The sequence below is a fragment of the Vipera berus genome, assembly GCF_964194415.1.
Source record: "Vipera berus genome assembly, chromosome: 2".
Taxonomy (NCBI): domain Eukaryota; kingdom Metazoa; phylum Chordata; class Lepidosauria; order Squamata; family Viperidae; genus Vipera; species Vipera berus.
In genome coordinates, this window is record NC_138203.1 from 123,415,947 (window position 1) to 123,438,431 (window position 22,485).

General features: G+C 47.3%; 1 protein-coding gene across 2 annotated transcripts; it reads right to left on the reverse strand.

The window, feature by feature from the left end:
- LOC308663199 (semaphorin-3F-like) lies at positions 1-20,823 on the reverse strand. 2 transcript variants are annotated; one of them, XM_081319445.1, is made up of 17 exons: positions 20,594-20,823; positions 13,406-13,566; positions 12,963-13,025; positions 12,533-12,652; positions 12,088-12,181; positions 11,061-11,180; positions 10,255-10,394; positions 8,407-8,521; positions 7,616-7,685; positions 7,380-7,524; positions 6,963-7,185; positions 6,624-6,712; positions 6,474-6,515; positions 6,133-6,290; positions 4,687-4,754; positions 818-948; positions 1-472 (listed from the first exon to the last, which is right to left on the reverse strand). In XM_081319445.1, exons 1-17 carry the CDS (start codon positions 20,694-20,696, stop codon positions 11-13), a joined length of 2,304 nt encoding a protein of 767 aa, XP_081175571.1. In that variant the 5' UTR covers positions 20,697-20,823; the 3' UTR covers positions 1-10. The 2 variants fall into 2 exon arrangements, with proteins under 2 accessions (XP_081175571.1, XP_081175570.1); XM_081319444.1 differs by having other exon boundaries at positions 818-951.
- Between the last annotated feature and the right edge of the window lie 1,662 nt (positions 20,824-22,485).

Consider the following 22,485-nt stretch of genomic DNA (forward strand, 5'->3'; position numbering starts at 1 on the left):
TCCCTCCAGCTCAGCTTCGAGGTGGCGTTCGGTGCCCTGCCCACGGCTTGGAGCGGTGATGGTGATGATGGCGACCGCGGCTGCTGCTGCTGCTGCTTTGGGAGTGGCGGGGACTACTGGTGGTCCAGTTCAGTGAGGACTGCTGAGTAGCTCTGTACCAGTTGGACTGCTGTTCAGAACCCCACAGGCTGGGTCCAGCATGGGACTGGTGGCCACTCTGCCTGTGCCGGATGTCTTGGGCTCTGTTGAACTGTTGCCAGTAGCTCTCGCAAATACCCAGGGTAGGTGTCTCTTCAGAGGTGATGGCCCCCTCCAGCAAAGCACGCGGAAGGACGTGCAGACGAAGCCGCCGCAGTGTGTGGCGAAAGCGGTTCTCGGTGCCTATGCATTGGTAGAGCCCACTGTCAGATGGCATTACTGGGCCTAAGAGCACACCCTGAGGTGTCTGAAGCAATATGCGATCCCGGGGCAACTGGGAAGGAAAGAGCATGTGACATAATTGAAATTATTTTTTTTCTTTTTAAATACGCGTCTTACACCACTGTGTCACTACTCGGTGGCCTAGTCTGCATAAGCTGTGATGTGGTCGGCTTTGAGCCAACGAAGTGCGTGCCAGTCTGATGACAGGTTTTGTCAATTCAGCAAAGTTTCAGTTGCCAACTTCCAACATCCACCATAAGACAGTAACTTTAGATTTAATTTTTTTAAAAAGTGCCCACTAATACGATCAGATTTTCCAAATCCTCAGTTTTCAGTTCCCACAGTCTCGGTGCACACCGTCTTAAGGTCACGTCAAGTAATGTTTAGCAGGACTTACCACTTTGCGTTTGGTAGAATCATCTGTTTGCATAAGCCACTTGATGGTCGCGTGGGGAGATCGGGGTTCACACTCCAGAAATGCACTTCCTCCTTCTAGCCCGTATTGAATCTGTTCACTTAATTGCTGTTCTGCTGTGATGGGGGCAGGGGGACCGGGAGGGGAACAGCATTTCCTTGAGTTCTGAGACCCCCACTGCATTTCAGTAAAGGCTGGAAGTAGACAGTCTGCTAAGCACAAGTCTGGCTTCCAACAGTTGTTGCTATAAAAATATCTGAGAAACCCAGCAGCTATCACCAAATTTCTGCTAAAATGAACACAGTAGGACTGCTCATTTCTGACTCATTTCTAAAGTACTGTGCTACTACGGTGTACCACTTTTACCAGGAAGAGGGAACAAGCGTCAAGGATTTCTCCTAATTTGAACACAGTAAAAAAATTAAGCATTTACAGGAAGTGGTCCTTGGATGCAGTAGAAATTATAAGAACCTGTTATTCCTGGGTTGTCCTGTTCAGAGCAAGAACAGTCTGGTAGTTGTCCACTGTAAAAATGTGTGCAAAGCAGACTCCTGGTTAAACTTTCAAGTACTACAAAGGCAACAAAATAAAACTCTTTACAATAAAGCTCTTGCCAGTGTCTGTGCTATCTTGGGCTGATGGGAGTTGAAGTCCAAAACATCTGCAAGATATTAATGTAATCTATCCAGGACCGCTTAGAAGTAGGCCCCTTTTCATTCCCCAGCAGTTTGAAGAGAGCATGTGCACAATTACAGCCTTATAGGAGCATAGTCTGTTGCTAGACATCTTCATTTCCACCTCTTTCTTTTCCTTTAATTGTTACTAAAGTAATACAAGTTTTGCCACATAAAGCAGGGTTGCCGAAGTGATGGCTTGCATGCCCAATGGGGAACTTGTGCAAAAAAGGCATCGTGCTCCCTTTGTGGATCAATAAGATACTTGCTTTTTTCCATGGATCAGCTGTGCAACAGTTTCAAAGTGAGAGTGGGGAGTGAAATCATTCAAGTATACTTGTGTGAGAAATTGAATATGCAGTGTGTGTGCAATGGGACTGGACACGAGAGCAGAGATATATGAATATATGGGACTATGATTTTGGATTCAACCACTGCTGACTTCAGGAAAGTTGCTCATAAAAGAAATGCAATCTAGGATAAGGGAACAGTTTCTTAAGCCAAGTCACAAAATTATGAGCTCTGTTAAAAACATGATACAATTATAAACTGCATCAGGAAGAGTAGCTTAATAGGGGCAGTCCCTTTATTTGCAGAAGTACTAATAAGTTATCCAAGGAGTCTAAAGAAAGAAGCTATGTGCCTTTTGATTTAGAGTTTTATCAGTTTCCATGGAGATTAAGTTACCAAAAATAGGATGGTGCAAACCATGCACTGGTGTTGAGGTCCAATTCATATAATTTTCTTGGTTGGGCTACAGAAACATCATCTGGAATGTTTCTCAACTTTCTCAGTCTAGCCAAACATCTGAAAAAGGTCACTGTTAAGTTAGCAGAAGTTACACTAAATGGTCCATGGGGAGATAATCAATAGAGCTACTGCTAGATTTTGCACTACAATATGTGGTTCACTTGTCCTTTACAGTTTTAGGTAGTCGTCTGACACAATACTCAATTCACTATTTCAATAACCAGGACGATTTAAACAAAAAACCACTAGCAGCTCCCCAAACAAAGATTTCCTTGTATCTACCTAATGGTATATTCATCTACCACCCTGTTCTACGTTGTTGCACAATTTTACTTTTGCAATCAGGGGAGAAGCAATGCCAACTGAAATAAGAGATGCTGTATTCAGAAAATCTAAATATATAAAATCCAAAATATGATAGTCCTTTTAGAAGTGAAAGTTAAAAAGACAAAGCCCCAAAAGAAGTAAAGAAGGTAGATGCAACAGAAAAAAAATCTTATGGAACACATCAATGAAAAAGTATAAATCACTTTCTCCAATCTGGTGCCCTTCAAACAGTATCTGATATTTTCTAGGACTTTTAAGATCCTCTAATCTCTCGGGAGACAGTGAACAATCATTACCAAAGCAGGAGGAGCCCGCTGCTTAACATACAAATGCAGGAAAGTCTTAAGATTATTAATTCCAGTTGTAAATGTCAAGGAGCTGTTATCTAATTATAGCTGTACAAAATCCATGTATCCGGCTCTCGATAAATGTATGAAAATAGCACAGGAAAATAAAAAGCACAGGAAGAGCTAAATTAAAATGCAGTGTTTTTACTCAGATAAACTCTTATTTCCCACTGTACAATTTTGCATCCTTTTCCAATGTACACCTGGCCAACCAAGACACGTAACTTATCCTTGTTTCCATTCCATTAGCCAGCCAACTGCTGTTTCCTCTAGCGTGCCTAGCCATAAGTAGAAGAACAGCATCACCCTAGGAATTCCTTACTTTGTTTCCCAATACTTCCATGCTCCAGAGAGGAAGAGAAACAGTTTGAAAAGAATCGGGGAAACTTATATAATTTAGCTAGCAATAACTACATTAATTTGCCAATCTAGTAGCTTCCAGATGTGTTGATATTCCAGCCTCCAGTGCCTTCAGTTATTATGACTAAGTCAAGCTAATAATGTGTATTTAGACAATATCATTGCACTGACATCAGCCTGCACTGCTGGTGACGCAAGCTAACACAGGCCTTCTCCATCCACAGTGGTGTTTTTGTTTTGCAACTCCTTATAAATTATCCTGTTCTAAGAAGCCTCAACCCTGCTTTCTCTTTTTAGAACGGGTCTTATATCTAGCCAACTTCCTGAATGGTCAATTAAATTCTGCTCCTGCCTCAGTATGAGGCTGTCCTCTAATCATGAATGCTGGAGAATAAGTGCAATTTCACTTTATAAATCTCCATTTTATATTTCACGTTCAAAGTACAACATTTCTTCCTTCCCCCTTCCAATTTGGGAATAACACGAGCATTGAAATCTGCCTAATGTGTAACGGACAATTGGTGCACCTAGCCAAATATTGCCTACTAAGTGGCAACAGCTTTCCATATTGCATTACCATCATGTATCTCCCGATACTTCTTAAAATAAGAAATGCCAAGATTCCTTTGGCATCCAAAGTAGGCATATTTTCCATGGAATAATGGTTGTAGAGATAGACCTTGGTTAACAACCATTTGTTTTGCAAGTGTTCAAAGTTACGATAGCACTGAACAAGGAAGCCTATGGCTGGTTCTTGAAGTTGTCATCATTGCAGCGTCCCTGTGGTCATGTGATTGCCATTAGTAACCTTCACAACCAACTTTAGACAGTCAATGGGGATTGACCTAACAGATGCAGCTGGAACTGCTGGAACTACCATTGAAAGTCAGCACAGTCACATGATGCTACACTTTATGACCGGGTCACCCAGCCATGGTTACTATGGTTAAACAAGGAATACCCATGCTTCTATTATCCTTCATCAAAGCATAAATTTTGCAGGCGTGTGCTGCAAAAACCCAAAGGATGTGCAAAGAATGAATATTTTTTATCTTTTTGCTGTTTGCTAGTGAATATTTTTGCAGCCTGGATTTGGTAGCCTTCCTGTTACTCTTCATTTTAAGAAGAAAATCTGACTGCAGTTGGGCAGCTCAGCCTTACAGCTAAGTTTTCTTTAGACTTTTACTTCACTGCCTTCTTTGCAGTGTTTTCTCCAAAAATGCTGGCCACTAGAGATCCTTACCTGTGGAAGTGATGTCAACAAAATGTGCCTTTTCATCTCCTATGCCAGCCTGTTCCCCAGCCTGCTAAGCTACTTCTGTGTCCATTATTTTAAAAAACAAAGAAACACAATATTAGCTGCCAAGGCATAGGCAGATCTGAAGAGACTTACCCTTAGCGTTAAAACCACGGCACTGCCTGAGGGGATCGCCATGTTTGATATCCTGGCGACGGCTCCTCCTGGCCAGAGACAAAAGATACACCCTTCATTGCTCACTCTCTTTCTTACACAGCAACTGAGGAAATACATTGTTCACAACAAATGTGATGTGATGACACCCCATATGCTTCCTCTTTAGGGCTTGATAGTAACTTTCAGAGAAGCAATGCCACCATCCTCTTGTCTTCAAAGCAACTTTTATGCACAATGGTCTTGTTCACAACACTTGCTAACCAATGAAGTTGGTTTAAGAGTTGAGGCAAACAGGAGAACTCAGTGAGGCAATTAATCCGGCGAGGATTGGCTTCAGCTCCAAACAGACCTCGATTTGTTTAGAGCTAATCTAAGTTCCATCAGTAGACCAAGCTACCTGAAAATTAACTGCCCCTTTCAATGTCTGTGTCTTCTTCAGGCACTTCATCTCAATTAGCAGTTCCTTTCCACAGAGTCACACAAGCAATGTTTATATGAAAAGAAAGAAATCAGAATGAGGTAGGGAATGGGTGAAGTGGTGCTGCCTGGCTGATACGGACTAATCGCACAAAAATCCCCGCATATGTACATGTATACATGCGACTGTAATTTGTGGCTGCTGGGAGAATCTAGAAAATCCAAGACATCACAGACTTCCTCCGCTGCCAGCTCATGGAGGGGGTAAGGACAGCATGGTCAACCGTACTGTAGGAACACAGCCGCTGATGAACAATGTTATTTTCAATCTCAGTAAAATTTTCTCTGGGGAAAATAATAATAATAAAATATACTGTGATTGGCCTAGAGGGGCTGACTTTTGGAACACCCTGTGTATGTAGGTATGGGTGTGTTTATATAGGGATACAGATTTATAAATACATAGAGATACAGAGTATAAATAAACACGTTTTCTGTTTCAGTCAAAAAAAAGAACTCAAGCAGTTCTTTGATTTGTTGCGCTCAACCTTCTCTTTTGGTGGACTGACTCCAAATTCTGTTGTCTTGAACCGACTCAATGTTTCTTGCCATGTGTACAAATCTGCCTTGACTCATGTCTCTGTTTAGTTGTGCATGACTTAAAGTCTGTCTTATGATTATACCATACGTTTAACCCTCTGCTTGACTGCTAAACTGCTCTGATTTCTGGTCTTGTCAGCAGTGCAACAAGGCTTCGCCATCTTGGTGAAAAGAGGAAGCAACCTCTGCTAGATCAGGCAGGGAACACAGAAGATCCAGGCCAAGGTGTCCAGATTGGTCCTGCCACGTCTTGCTTCTCGCAGGCAATTGACTAAATAGGACGGCCCGTTTTGCTCCCTCCAAAATTCATCACGATTCCGGCCATCTCGCTGAGACACACAGAATTTGAACCCTGGTTGGCTTTGCCTCCAAACTCTGCAATGTGCATTAGCAGTTTTGGAAACTGACCTTTTGGCTGTGTGACTATAGCGAGCACAGCGTTGCCCATCCCATGCACAGTAGGGATCCCGGGCCAGACAGCAATCAGCACAGGCTTCACCGTACTCCCGGCATCGGTGGAGGCTCAGCTGGGAAACGCCCATGTCGGAGGAGACATAGAGCTGTTGCTACAAAAACAGGAGAGTGGGATAAACCCAGGGCTTTTGCTACTCGTCTGCTGTTCCCAGATCCCTTTGCCTCTGATGAACTGAAGACATTCTTCCTTCTCCCTCCGATAGGCAACTCTTATATAGTAACTCCTTCTGCCCTATTTAATCCCTTAGCAATATATATCCTGAACAACCACCTACTCGCTTTGAGGATATCCACAGTGTCTTCACTGGAGCTGGTACCTATAAGGCAACAAAAGTGGGGAGGGAAGCCTTGAGAAGCGCAAAAATGGTGAAGGTTAAACAACATAACAAGGGGGGGGTCATGACTGGGCTTGTCTCTTTGCTCACCCTGAACACCTCAACTTCCTCCAGAGTCAATTCTTCCAGTATCCCTTGTTCCTTGGGCAACACAATCACCTTCTGCACTGTACCTTGGTCTGGGATAGAGAAAATAGAAGCATTAATTACTCATGCTGCTCCGTGAAGGACATATGACTCCACAGACATTCTAAGAGCTGACCCATTTCTGAGGATAATTAAGAGATAAGGGCTCTGGGGACAGCGGATGTGTCTAATAATCTAGATTACAAGACTTTTGCCTTTTAGAATGAGAAACTAAAAAGTAACCCAGGCCAGCGCCACAATCGTAGCTGCTCCCCAGGTGGAATTGCAAAATGCTGGACATACCTGTGCCAAGGAAGAGCACCTCGTAGCGCCCATCCACCGCATCCACAAGATCCACAGCCAAGGTGGTGAAGCTGTAGGGGACATTGGTCCTCACCAGGAGGGGACGGCGCTGGAGGGGGTAGACTGCATGGAACATCAAAGGATGGGCCCGCACAAAGGTTACCAGCTCATCAGAAAACTCACGTGTAGAGCGAAGGCCTGGGGTGAAGGTTCCTCCCGGGCACTAAAAAAGAAAACGAACCCATGAAGTCATAACTGGAGAAAAAATTAAAGAATGAGGATTCAGGTTCCCTTTTCCTGCTTGCTTTACTCAGAATTAGAAGCGAGCCAAGAGGTTACTGGAAGGAGTTTGCAGAACGAGAGGAAACAGGAAATGGAATCTTGAACCCTTCGAGAGTTAAGACATTTGGGACTCACGGCTCCAGGACGAGGGTAGGGCACACGTCCTGTGTATGGCCCCCACTGGTAGTTGTGTCCTTCCTTGTGGGCAAAGGGCCCATTGAAGACAGTGCGGATGTCAGCCATGGAGTAAACACAGACCGCCGAGCCACGGAAGACTGACCTTGGAAGAGAGAAGCAGGGCCAGAAGGACAGAGGAGTGATGCAAAGGCTGCAAAGGCTCTCCCCATCCCGATCCCATGGGCTTTACTCACCCCAGGGTGGAGAAGACCCCGTAGAGCAAGGGATGCTTCTCATCCTGGGTTGGCAAAAGGAAGACATCACCTGGGGAAGGAAACAATCCAATCACACACTTTGAGGGAGATGTGTGCAGAGTTTGCATGCAAAGCTCTAGGGTGGTGGCTTCTCAATCCTGGCCACTGGAAGATGCTTGGACTTCAACTCCTAGGGTTCCCCAGTCAGCATAGACAGATCTATTTCAGGGCCACGCTTTGAGGCTTATCTTGCCCAATCTGGAACCCTCCAGATGTGTAAGGATTGCCAATGCTTTCAGTGGCCAGCTGGCACGAGAAAATCATTTTAAGAAACAAATGAAAGAGAAAGACATTTAAATGAGGGTTTGTTTGTTTGTTTTTAAAAAAATAGCCATTTCACATACTGGATTCAGGGACTGTTTATAAAATGGCCAGGATCGACAACACTGTCAAATCCAAATGGGTGCTATATTATATTGACTTGAAACTCTGCATCTGAGTTATTCTACGCTTAAAGCAGAAAGTACTTTTAGAATGGCCATAATATGCTGATGCTAGATTTCAATGGCTATTTTTTGTCACTGCTTAAGCACAGCCCATATTTAAGTACAACAGCTGGTATCTCTCCCCAAACTTTTAGGCAGAATTTCTGGCTCACATCCTTGAACAACCCAGCCCGGCCTCTTTCATCAAGTTCCAATTTTCCATACCTTCACCACTATCACTAAACCCCAAACCTGCCCCTCCCTCTCCCGAGAACAAAAATCTCTCTGTCCAAAAGAAGGGCTCACGCAGCTCGTCAAAGAAAGTCTCCACCCCATCCTCTCCAATCACGGAGCAGACCAGACGGGCTTTAAGGAACGTCGTCCACTTGTTCAACAGGGAACGCTGGCCCCCATCATCGTTCTGAAAAAAAAAGCAAGAGATTTACTAGGACAGCCCCACCCCCACTCTGCGATTCCACAGATGCAGAAATCTTCAAGAAAAAGAAAGACACAGAACCACTTTTGAGCTGCAAGGTGGCAAAAACAGCTGTTTGCACCTGGGAATTATGGCACTATTTCAGCCTGCAGGATGTGAGCAGCGAAAATTAAGCTGAATCAAGGTACAGGGCAAGTGATACCTGGTAGAAGAGCCTTCTCCATCTTAGACAAATAGGGCTACACCTACCATTGAGCCAAGCCAGCATGGGCCTGTTTGAGAAAGGCTTCTTCCAGGTTTGGGGCAGATCTGAAGACCTCAACTGAGTGCAATGGGGAGCTTTAACTCTACAGTCAATAGGTACAACTGTGGCATGTGGTCTCCAAAAACCGTGGCTCTTCCAACAGCTGTCACCCAATTGCAATGTGTAACGTGACCAAAGGGGGGAATTATTAAAAGATGAGGAATCACCATCTTATAGATGTGTGATAAATTAAATTTTAATTGAATTGAATTGAAACCTATCTTATTAAATCAAATTTAGTTTTAATCCTGGCCCCCACCTGACTTTCTACATGTGGTTGCTGGCATGCCCAAGGGGCTGAATTCCTTTGGCTGGAACAACTGCTCACCCTTGATCTAAAATCTCCAGATTAAATACTTTTTTTTTTGCAACTTCCCACCACGGAGAGCCATGCCAAGAGAACAATGGGGCTACAGGGAAGATCTCATTTCCCTTTTCTAATTGTGGACCTGGGCCTTCTCAGGGCTGAACAAGCCATTTGGCTGTGCAGTAGCCTTTCAGCCCTTCACGCTGCCTGCACTCCTGAGAACTCACCATAAACTGCAACACAGCAGCTGCTCCCTCACCACACTGTAGGGGTGCACTGGCCATTCTTCCATTTGCTGGGACATTTTAAAATCTACCAGGGATGATTCTCAAGAAAACACCTCAGAAGATTGTGTTCACGACTGCGTATCCCCGGAGAGCAGAACGGATACATGCATACTTACCATCTACAGCAGGGGTCCTCAACCTTGGCAACTTTAAGACTTGTGGACTTCCACTCGCAGAAGTTGAAGTCCACAAGTCTTAAAGTTGCCAAGGTTGAGGTCCCCTGATCTACACTGTCCATAGGATATGTATGTGCTCTGCAACAGGCAAGGGACAAAAATTGCTTGTAGCTCTTTCTTCCTTTTCCTTGCCCCCTCAACCCCTTTTCATCTACCTCTCCCAACGGCCAATATGTTCGCTTGAACTTCTCTGCTCAGTCGCTGCTGTAAAGCTGGTTCTTTTCACCCTTTTATTTTTCCCCTCTCCAAAGTCGATTGCTACTTTGGCAAATCTTAGCCGGGGTGGTGGTGGTGGTGGTTCCTTATCATGTGACCCTTTTTATTTCTCACAGAAGACTTTAGCATTCCTGTCCCATCAACACTTGCCAACTCTGTTTGCTCTTAAAGATCGTGGTACTTTCAAGAGGGAGGTCTTACAAGTGGCGGACACCTGTTCCTTCCTAGTATAGAATGGAAGTCAAGCTTGGTTCGGCTCCTAAATGAAACCATTCATTACCTTGGACGCTTGTTAGGGTTGCTAAGGAGAACATCAGCTCTGCAGTAGAAGAGGTCAACCAGCATCTCTCGGTGGCTCGGCCCTTCTTAGAATTCCCTGCCCACCCCAGCCCCAAGCAAAGATAAACCCCACTTTAAGTCCTGCTCACCAGACACACCCGTCCCACCCGAGCGAGTACGGCAGGCCCCACGGCACCCTCCAGTGCTTTTTCCCGGAAAAAGAAGTAGAGCTTGTCATCGCTGTGGTCGGAGCTGTCGGGAATGACGTGGGCTTGGAGGAAAACAGGGTCTGAGGAAGGGGAAGAGAGATGCCACCGCGTGGGTTCACCACTAGATGGAGACGACAAGCGCTCTAGTTTTGCCTGAAGCAAACTTTTGGGAAAAGATGCTGCCATAAAGAAAGTCCGAAGCGTAAGGTCACTATGCTTGGTATGTACAGTTCCTCTGCAGTTCACTGTCTACTCCTGTGCCTTGGGGCACTTATGCCTGTGGGCCAGTCAACTGAGGCCTAGAGGCTGCAATGGAACGGAGGAAAGAAAAGCAAACTTTGCCAACTTCGCCTTTTCATCGGCTGCAGGCTCCACTGGTGTAAGCAGAAGCCCCGAGCCATGCCTTGTAGGTTATCTGAGTACAATTTTTAATGGGACAGAAGCAGGCATGACATCAACGGGGCAGCAATCGCGTGAAATCGCTTGCAATGCAATGATGGTTCAGCTCCCCGCTCCTGCCAACATTTTGGATTTCAAGAGCGGCCCTCACCCTGGCAAGATTACCTTACTTTTTTCTGGGTGACTGTCAAATCCTGATGTCATCCTCCTCCCCGCCCCCTCGCCGAATAAGATATTCACACTATAAGAATTCACTCTTCTATGCTTTATCCATCGGGGTCCGTTATCTCATCGTTCAGCCCAATTTCCCCCCTTTGTTTTTCTTTAGATGGTGTTTGGCTTCCTACCATACAGCCATCGGGAGTCGTGTTGCTCCGTACGTACAGCTGGGCGCAGTCCCATGGTCCGGAACAAGGCTGCATCGGTGCCCATGAAATCCACATGAACTCCAGCATACAGTGTGCTATCTGGAGGGAGGGGGGGTGGAACAGGAAGAAGAGCAACAAAAACTTCATTGGGTGTAATCCTATGCAGGCATAACCAGGGAAACTCTGTAAGATCTGGAGTTTTGAGACAATTAAAAATACAGGGAGGTGCCTTAGGCTTTGTCAATAAAATCTACTCAAGGGCATGGATATCCTTGAAGGTGAGGCAGGGAAATGACACAGGGTGTGCTTGTGTGTGATGATGCCATTGGCACCAAGGCCATGTGTCAGATATTGTGACATCAGAACATATTGGTGCATTCCAGCTGTGTCGTCATCACAAGCACGGCATCAGTGGAGCATCCTTAGGGTTTCTGATAGATGCTGCTATTGCTGGTGCTACAGGCCCCGTCTTGCCCGGCTGTCAGGCAATGGTACTTCTCAGCTCTGCTCCCCTCAAATCCTTTTCAATGAAATGCCAGGGATAAACATGAGACCTCAGCCATCCCAAGCATTTCTCTGCAATTAATGAAAGCTTCTCTCCCAAGTACTTTGTTCCCCTCCAGTCAGCTGTGTACTTCCTGCAGCCCTGATAACAAACCAAAAGCCACAAAGATCAGATGGGAGCTATAGATAGCAAGGTTGTCGGGCAATTCAGATTCAAAGGAAACCTGCAATTCAAAGAGCACATGGATGGACACACACGACACATGTCAGCAACTGCTTAAAACTAATCACAACTTTTTTCGTGGAATAGTATGACAGCTGTGGAGGGCAGTCATGCCACCCAGGAAAAAGCAGCTTGGGTTGAGCAGCAACACAGTTTCCACATAGGCATTGACCAGAAGGATGCCTATGCAGCAGCATGCTAGTTGTATTTTATAGTTTAGCAATACTTCATTCAACTTGTGCGGCCACCATCCAACTCAACTCACTCAAAGTTACTTACTGACAAGCACGGCCATGCTGGACTGCCGGGGGTCATAAGGACATTTCCCCTTGCCTGCTTCCAGTGAATGAGGCACTGTGCGGAAAAGGTATTCCTGTGGAAGGGCAAACAAGGAAAGGACAACAGGACCATCATCATGAAAACTTACTTTGATTCCAAGTCATTTAGGAATGAAGTCACTTTGAGTGTAAGGCTGCCAGACCCTGCTTCCAATTCTGTCTTTACCCTGCCCTCTTTTCTTGACTGTCCCTTCACAGAAGTGACCTTATATCAAGGCAGACCACTAGCCAGCTGAGTTAATTACTATTTTCTGCTCTGATCATCTTTCTCAAAGTTCCCCGAAGACGCCACAGATTGAGAATAGAGAGACGTCTTCTATCACTAAGATACCCTACGGTTCTTTTCCAGCAGGAAGACTGGGTGGGTTGTGAGTCCTTTTTCTTACTTCAGAGCGCCAACCACGGTTGATAAGGATGCAGACTGGGTGATAAGCTCCTGTTCCACAGGCGTAGAGATGAGTACGGTTCAAAGGTTCCATAAGCCGTATGTAGTTGAAACATTCACCCTACAGGACATGAAGAAGTAAAATGTGAACTGGAAGACTTAAGGTTGCCAGGTGGGAGTTAATACAGTCTCCATCTTCCCGGGAATATATAGATTAAGGCTCCTGGACTATGTAGAATCAGAAAATAGCAGCTGAGACAAAGCCAAAAGTAACGATTTTCCTTCCAGAGATGCAAGAAATCAAATAGCTTTCGGACACCCAAAACCAAACGTATTTCCAGCTCACGGAGACCTAATGCATTGAAGCCAAGTACACTACCCTGTACACTAGGTACAGGTTAACAGTGAAGGAGCAGAAAATTGCCACTCACTCTCTGTCCTTTCCCTGCCAAGCGACACTCATTCTCCTGATTTGGCAATGCTGGCCAGTGGATCTGAAGAGAGAAAGAGAAAGAAGGATCATCTTGAGATGCCAAATCTATTCCCAATCCTTTTGGCTTTCTTGGTTCTCCAGTCCACTTATGGTTGGCTAGTTTGAGCTACAGCCCAATGACTCCTAAACATCTTGCAAGGTGCATATGTGTACCTATCCCACTGCCTTATTTACTCTATTGCATCTGTCAACCCAGCCCAAGGCAGTTAGCAACCACTGCAGGAAAATGTTGGGCATGAGGAACATCAGAGTTCCTTGTTGCTCTCTGAGCTTGGTTGTTTTCTTGCAAACATTTTATTACCCAAACTAAGTAACCTCATCAGTGCTAGCATGATCAACTTTCTGAATTGACCCAGCAGAATTTTTTTAAAAAAGACTTACAATTAGTGGCTCCTTGTTGATGTTGTGAAGATCCAAGGCCACCAGGAAATCTCGTGCCCCCAAGTAGAGACGTTCCTGGTCTTGGTCCACCAACAAGATGCGATAATCACTTGTGTTAAAGTTGAAGCTGAAAGGACGCGCAGTACGGGTCTCTAACAATTCTGTGGAGGGAGAGCCTCAGAGTCAACTACCACTTCTCAGGAGTAGGACACCCTTTGCACACTGACAAAAAGAGAGGCCAGGCTTGCCTAAATACATTTTTAGGAATGTTCACGTAAAGTGAACTTTGGTTATCTTACTATAGTGGGGAAAGCTGTCAACTGATAACTCATTCAAGGTTCAGCATTGATGGACAATTCCATGGTCTTCACTTCTCCTTACTCTTCCCACCTATGACACTTTTCACCTGAGCAAGGTCCAAAAAAAAGTCTGCTTTCTTAGAGATATCTGGTCCCTGACCATCCTTCTGGAAGAGGACAGTCCTCTGTGATGAATTTGCCCTAGCCCACTGCTCACCTGACCGTGCAGAGGACAAGAACTCAGAATCCTAATCTGACTTTTTTCTCTCTTACCCTTCCCCCCCTCCCCTTGCACACAGAAAGGGCAGCAACTGGATCATGTTGATCCATGTGATGGGTGGGGTGGGCTGGCTTGACTTGGGCTGAGCTCAGGGGGTATTTTGGTCCCTTGAAGTGGCAAAGGCGGAGCCAACGTGGCTGGGGGGGGGGTGCTCAGCGGCTGGTACAGCAAAGAGTCTAAATCCCCCAGCAATCCCCCAGCCACATTCCAGAGGCACAGATCAGAGAGGGATGGGGGTGAACTTCCCACCTGTGGTGACCTTGGGGACAAAGCCAGAGGACACCAGCCAGGCCCAGTTATGCTCTGTAGCCAAGTCTAGGCAAGAATGCAGAGATCAGGGACCAAAATTGGCCTAATCCCTTTAGGCAAGTGGGCCAAAGCCAGGAAGAAAAGCAGACTTCCAGGAGGTCAAAGAGGAACAGATGCAGGCGAGAGACGAGTCTGCGGAGATGAGGAATTAAAATCAAATTAAAGAAACCACCAAGCCAGGAGTAGAATTGCAGGATTCTGACCAATCTCTCCTCTCTCCGTCCAGTTCAGCTGACATCTCCCATCTCTTCTTCTCTGGAAGCTGGGAAGGAACTCTGGAAACCTGATGGAATTTCCCAGGCATTAACACATGGCAGGTGGGAGACTATCATGCTTGCCCCAAGAAATAATGGCAATCTGCCCCATGGCAATCTGCCCAGGGGTGGGCTGTGTCATGCATCCTACCCAGTTTTGATACACAGTGGCCATTATATAACATTGGGGGTATATAAGCAGTGCCATTCATCTCTTCTAAGGCAACCTAGCAATATTAGGCTATCCGGTATCTTCGACTGTGATGGAAAATGAACTAAGTCCTTCAAAGCAGAACCTCTTGTAAGCATCTTCCCAACGCTTCTCCCTCCTGCATCCATTTATCACCGAGTGCTGATAATTTGTGTGTGTGTGTGTGTGTGTGTAGAGGTTTACTGGATGTCAGATGAAGAAGGTCTCACTCCCCTAACGGGCTTCTCTGAGACCAAAAAATATTTCAGGCCCAACTGCTGTACCCTCAGGATTGTGTGGGTGGAAACCACTGGTGGTTTGGGGGAAACAATCTGTTCACAAGGTTTTCAGGGACGCTATCTGGAATTGGCAGCGGGGTTGGCTCAGTGGTCAATAAGCTGGGCTTGTCAGCTGGAAAGCCGGGAACCCGGGTTCTGAGACCTGAGCACCACACTATGGGGTGAGCTCCCGTTACTTGCCCCAGCTCCTGCCCATCTAGCAGTTTGAAAACACGCCAATGTGAGTAGATGAATAGGTATCACTTTGGTAACAATGTTCCATGGTGTCATGCTGAACCATGTGACTGCAGAAATGTCTTTGGACAGCGCTGGCTCAGTGGCCTTTGAAGGAAGATGAGCAGGCCCCCTAAAGTCAGCTACGACTAGTGGAGTAAAATCCACAGGGGCTCCTTTACCTTTCCCCCCCCCACCATCTGGAATTTCCATACCCAGAAGTAGTCCATTCTGTGGCAAACAAGGAAGCCTTTAGATAGGAGTTATACCTTGGCAGAAATGGAGCCCTTGGGTTCCACAAACCCCTTACTGTTCTATCACATAGGCCCCACACACACTTGGGAAGACGGAGGGATGGAAACTGGAGGAGCCAACAAGAAATCAGGAAACATTAGAATCATCTGTCATCTTACAGGCAGACTGAAGCAGGCTGTGGCCAGCCAAAACAGTCAGCGGCAATATGTGCCTGGGAATTGCAACCGGTCATCACATTGGTCTTTGGCACAATGACTGAAGCTCTTTGGGCTTAATGTACCTTTTTTCAGCCTTAGCCCCAGCACCTCCCTAAAGAAATATCCCGAGCCAGCTGAATTCTGCTCAGACAAATAATTGCTTCTGCAATCACAGAACTGTGACTTGCATTTCTGTGTTATTTGAAGAGTGAACAATAATAGTACGTTAGTCAAGATTAGTTTCTCTGTCAGGCAAAATGGGAAAAAAAAAGCTCAGGTTAGCAAATTGATAAGAAATGAAGGAACACTTTAGAACAGACCCAAGTTGCTTAACTTCCTAAGCTTAAAAAAAGGTGCCTTCTGCTATGAGACAGATGCTGTCCTGTCATTCATTCTGAGGTGAGATTCAGCAGCTTTTTTTGTTTTTGTAGCTGGTACAAGAGGGCACCATTTTATATCCTGGCTCACCCTTCTTGCTGCTAGAGCTTTCAGTAGGGGAAGCAGAATTAGTTATCATATAACGGTACTTCCTATAATATACCCAGTAAAAGAAATCAGGGTTATTATCTTTTATATTGCAGAGGGGTGGTGTTGGTGGGCAGAGCCTGCCCAGGACATTAGATCGTTTGAGATGGACCTCCCTGGCTGATGCCATTAACCAGAAATGGAGCGGAATGGCAGCTGATGGGGCTTTCAACGTTGGAAACAGGTAGCAGTTTCCATTGCACCAAAGGGTAGCAGGATAGCTCAGGAGCAAGTACAGGGGCAGAGCTGGATGCCCCATCACCAGCTCAACCCTCTAATCCAGACATGTCAAACACAAGGCCCGGGGGCCGGATCAGGCCCACAAAGTGGTTTCATGTGGCCCACGAAGCCATCCTGGAAACAGTGAGGGAACGGCCCCCACTGCCTTGGCCCTGGCCCAGAGACCCTCCTTCTGCCAGAGACCCTCAGATCTGTCCCACTCCTGCCCAGGCCCCCATAGGCACCCTTGATGCGAACGATGTAGAACTGGCCACACCCACCCAGTAGGCCATACGCACTCTAGCCACGCCCACCCAGTAGGCCACGCCCACCCTGGCCATACCCACCCGGCCCTCTGAGGGCAACCGCAATGCTGATGTGGCCCTCAATGAAATTGAGTTTGACACCCCTGCATCCCTTCCCCTTCTTCCCTGTAACCCAGCACTGGCCTTAGTCTCTGTAAGGGCAGGTCCAACCTGCCTACATAAAGAACCAAAGCTGAGAGAAAACAGCTGGCTAAAGCTGACTGTGTTCTTGGCAAGAGTGAAGTTCAACCAAAAAAATAATTCATTTCCATGAATGAAGGCAAATAGATGTGTCCCAAGATAATGTCGCGAGATCCAATCAGGGTCAGTCACCAGGATCAGAGGTTTAGTTTTCTGAGCTTTCGGATTTGTGCTGGAGCCCCCATCCATCAGGGAACGTCTCTCACACCAGAATGTGTGCCTTGGGCTATTTATGCGGTGTCTGGCTGTGTGTGGCTTTTTTAGTTGTTGATTGGGGTGTCAATGGCCAGAAGGCTATACCTCTGGTCCCAATGACCGACCCATAACTGGCCATCAACAGCCCAATCAACAACTAAAAAAGCCACACACAACCAGGCACCACATAAATACTACGCGTAGCACACCTTCTGCTCAAAGCACACGTTCTGGTGAGAGAGAGATTCCCTGAGGATGGGCTCCAGCATGGGTCCGAAAGGTCTAGGACCTCCGGTCCCAGTGACTGACCCAGATTGGATCCTGCAAAATTCATCCAGTTTCATAGAATGCACAAGCACAGTTAGACTATTGACTTACAACTAGTAATAGCAGGGCCCTCTCAAAAACCTGAACATGCTGGCCCGTCTTAGCAGGAACACCTCCTTACGGAGCCTGCTTAATCCAAATACGCTGCCTTTATGGGGCAGTCCTTGCTTAAGCCACAGCAGACATAGCCGCAGGGACCTGCTGTTGTACTTGCCACCACCATCTCCAAAACCCAGAATAATGAACATGACTTATGCTATAGACTCTGGTGGAAAACTTCCCCTGGAAGACCCCTGCCTCCTCAAGGAGGATTCAGGCTGAACGTCCCACCAGAAACCCTCCTGCCAGACGGCACACAACCTTCCCAGTTCCATAGGAGGAAGACCCAAGTCCCTGACATCTTCACCAGCTGCGTATCCCTTATGGTATCCCATAGGTAAGTCCATGAGCCTAAGCAAGCACATAGCGTAGGTGTGTGTCTCTGCCCATTCGGGCACAAGCGCGTGTACAGAGAAACCAGAGTGATGTCTGGAGCTTTGCCTTTTATAGCCAAGCTGCTGCCGCCCAAAGGAATGAATTGTCCTTTGGCCAAGGCTCTTGCTGTTTCTTTGTGCACCCCCCCTCCCTCCCTTTCACATGTACACATGAGCTACATTTTCATAGTTGAAGGAAAGGACGACAAAGCAACTATAGTGAGAACAACAGCAGGGTATCTATAGCAGGAACGTGGCATGCACACCCTAGTCATTAAGCTCCTCTCCAGCCCAAGCTCCCTCTCTTCCCCTGCCCCACAATGTGCTTTTGGAAGGGGAATCCATCCATGTTCTAGTCCCTTCTCTGTATGGCATGCTGGGTATTTTAAGCCCTTCTGGGAAATCCTTTCCCCCGGTGGCTGGCAAGTAATTAGATCCCGGAATCCCCAAGAACAGAGAGTGTAGGGGAACCCAGCAAGGTCACAGGATATTTTTTGGGGGGTGGGGGTGGAGGGGAGAATGCTTGCAGAAGGCGGCAGAGGGACCCACCAATGATGGTGTGATGTGCCTGACACAGCAGTAACCTGTACACCCTCTTTAGAAAAACATTCACAGCAAAAACACAAAGCATTAGCAATACAGAAACAGGCAAGGGTGCGACTCTGTTGACAGCCACAAACTGATGCATCCATCATACATGGACAAGCTGCTTCGATTGGCTGCCTTGGGTCCACATGGCTAAACTGTCCTGCACATACAACACTCACCAGCACCATAGAATGCTTAAACCATAAAACCACTGAGGAAGTCTATAATCTACAGTCAGCCTTTTCTTTCTTTTTTAATCAACTGGCCATCTCAGGTCAGAAATCTGGGAATAGGGGAGCTTGAAGTTATTTGCACTTTGCATTTTGTTAATGAAAAACTTGCTGCTTTTTCAGAATGTACAGAAGCAGCTGCTGAAACAAAGCTGTGCACTGTCAGGTCTATATCTGTTTCGTATTAGGTCCATCACAAGGCCACCACAGGAACCCGTTGCCATAAATAATATTAAAATGGGGAAAAAAGAGATGAACACATAAAAACCAGAGCTGCTGCCTTGTTAGAAATGACTACAAACTTCCTCTTTGACAACAAGATCTCCTCCATGTAGCAGCTGACTCACAGAAAAGAAATTATCCTGTACTAGTAAATCTCCATGGTATTTAGTTTGATGCTAGAGGTGGAAAGAATTCTTGGCAAAAAGAAGCAAATTGTTGGTTTGATCCAAACAAAGCCATTATTTTAACTGGACAGTTCTTATTTGCTGTCCCAAAAGAATCCACTAGTACTGTAGTTTGTTTTCAGATATAAGAAGCACACATATACTACTTTCCTCTAAGTTGTTGTTGGTAGCTTAGCTGGGCATTATCTCTTTTTATCTTCATAGTCTGTCTATGAATTATATTAGGCTGAGATTGACCAAACTAATGTTTTCTTGCCTTCCTGGACCTCCCCAGGAATACAGCTGATTACTTTGGGCACCAGTATCAATGATCTGAGCAGTGATATGATGCAGGAATAATTCCTTTCCCCATGGTAACAGTCCATTCCTGGGACAGTCAAAATGTTTACTCAAGCTATCAGAGTGCATAGTTAAAATTATTGGTGAGCAAGTCATTGTGTTTTCATAATCACCCCTTTTAGCATTAAGCAGCAATTAGGCAAACTTCTTAGAAAATATGTTTAGTCCAATTTGAATGGGCGAGGATAAGGATATCTCAGGGTTGGCACCAGCAAACCAGTTCCACAGTGTTGCCAAGAAAACCACGACAACATTAACAGAAGTTGTCATCTTAAGAAGGACCATAGTTTACTTTAACAATGTTATTTAATTGTTAAAGAAGTGGTGTTCCTGGTGCTTTTCTTTCTCATAGTAAAACCTTGGAACTTGTTACAATACTGTCATTTTCAGAAGGAAGGAAGGAAGGAAGGAAGGAAGGAAGGAAGGAAGGAAGGAAGGAAGGAAGGAAAACTTAGATTTACTCCAGCTTTCCTGAAAAATGCACTCTCCACCATGGACAAGTCCAACTGGGGAAGAGTCTTTTAAGCATAGTCCAACTAATAAAAGGATAATTCCCTGCTCAGCTATAAAAAATTCATAGCCATATACAGCAGATTCACTATTGTTCTTTGAAAGACTACCTTCATCTAACTTATTTTCTTAAATTTTCGGTTTTTATGCCTTCAGGTAATCCGCTGCTATGAAATCCCTTATCTAGGCTAAACAGGCTGGGTGATGGACGGTAGGCATATAAGTCTTTAAGAAACAAAGAGAAGAACAAAAATCAGAAGGTTGCACTTTTCCCAATGCGTGAGTTTTATTCGTCCGGAAAGGTGCTACCAGCTACTTTTCTGATTTTTTTGAACACAAGACTCTCTTCCTACAAGCAGGAAAAAAAAAGGCTCTCTATTCTGTCAAAGAGTTCTGCAATGGATTGCCATGCCCCACCCTTGCCCACCCCAGTGCCACCTTGCAGCTTTCTCCCTTCTCCGAACGCAGACATGCCCATCCAAGAGAGGAGATTTTTATTTTTTTTGCCGCCGACACACAAAAGGCAGTCTTACCTCCCCGGGACTCACCTGAATGACTTTAAGCCTCTCTTACCTTTGTAGGTGAGGTAGACCCGGGGCGCTCCCGTCTGGCTGCTGTGGCCCAAACAGCAGCAGAACAAGAGCCCCAATAGGAGCAGCGTCGCCCAGGGCACCATGGCGGGGGGGGGGTGTCAATCCTATAAGAAGAGAAAGGGAGATCGCCCCGCTGGACCTGGGTTCCGACGACGGGGGATGTTGGAGGCAGAGGCGCCGCGTTGCTGCAGGGAAGCGGGAGGGGGCCGGGCCGGGCCTAGAGGGCGCTGTGCGGAAGTAACCAAGATCAAAGTTCCCTTCCTCGCCCGTCCCACCGGGCCCCGGGCCAAGCAGCTGTAACCCGAGTGGCGGTCGCGGCTGATGGGCACTTCAAAGGCTCTCTCTCCCGGCCAGCTCCTGTAGATCCCCCCCCCGCCCTTCTTGCAGGCTAGCCAGCCTTTGAAGTTGGGGGCTAGAGAATGGGAGACCCCAAGATAGGCTCTCCTTCCTCCCCCCCTAACCCCCCCAAAAAAGAAGAAAAAAAAGGGGGGGAAGGCAGACTACCTTACCGGGCTCCGCCTGCATCGCTAAGAGCCCCCCCCCCCGCCCCACTCCCTTGGAAAGAGCGACCCCTGCCGGGGTCCGAAACGCAGGCGCTCCAATATAGGTAGAGAAGCAGAGCGGGGAGGATCTTTTTAATCTCGGGACGGCCCCCTTCATTCTGAAGAGGGCACCGAGGTTCGAGCTGCTGCCATTCTGGACGCAGTCTTGGGCTTTGCCGTGGCCTCCTGACGCCATCACTCTCAGGACAAGGGACGCAGGAACGGCAGCAATCCCTCCCCGCACCCCAGCCGGGCTATAATCTTCCCCATGCCACAGAACAGGTGCCCGGGGACAATGCCAGCAGCAAGCCCGCCCAGCACCAGCGCAGCTCCGGGACTCGGTGCCAACAGGGCCTGCCGGGGGGGCTTTGATCTGCCTGCCAAAGGCCGCTTTTTTTTCCCCTCTACCATCCCCCCCTACACACACACACACACGCTCCCGGCCCCGGAGCGGGTGCACGCGTGCGTCTGTGTGTGTGTGTTTCCGCGCGCTCCGTCCCGTCCTGCCTGCCTGCCGACGTGCTGCGACCTGCCTCTCCCATACCTGAGCCAGGTGCAGCGGAGGAAGCCGCGCAGGCTGGGACTTGGAGTCCCAACCGGTCCCCGTCGATTGCCATCCATCCTCAGGCGCTCAAAGACGCGTCCGCCTGCCCCGGCGCTCAAATGCCCGCTCGCTCTCTTTTCGCGCTCTTGGCAGGAGAGCACAAAGCCCAGCTCGGCGCCTTGAAGATGCTCGGGCGAGATTTCAAGGGAGCCGGGACTCTCCTGCCTCTGCTCCGCGCGGCTGGCTGCATCTCCTCCAAAGTTGTCGGCCATCCCGAAGGCTTGTTTCCCACCCCCACCCCGCCGCCGCCGCCCCTCCTCCCGGGAGACAAGAACTTCGCTGAAGTCTTGCCAGGCGTCTTGCCGGCTGGCCGGCGAAGAGAGCAGGGTTGCAAAGCGAAGCCCCGAGCGGCTTCCTCTCTTGCTCACCGCCGGCAGCTTCCGAAAGCGCCCGGAGCAATCTAGGAAAATCCAGGCAAAACCGGGAAAAGGAGTGGGGAGGGGAGGGGTGGGGGGGGGCGTGCGGCAGAATAAGAGGTAGCCAGATCGCCGCGGCGGGAACGAGGATCTGGCGCTGAAATCCGACGGCTTCAGAGCGCGGAGACGACGGGAGCAAAGAGATCCCTTACCCGGCGGTAGCTCTCCGCTCCGAGATCAACTCCCTGGGTTTAGCTCCAGTCTAAACTCACTTCTGTGCCCAAGAAAATTTCTCCGGGATGTATACTCGTAATCCAGCGGGGCAAGCGGTCGTGAGGAGGGAGGGAGGGACATGTCTGCCTCCCCCCCC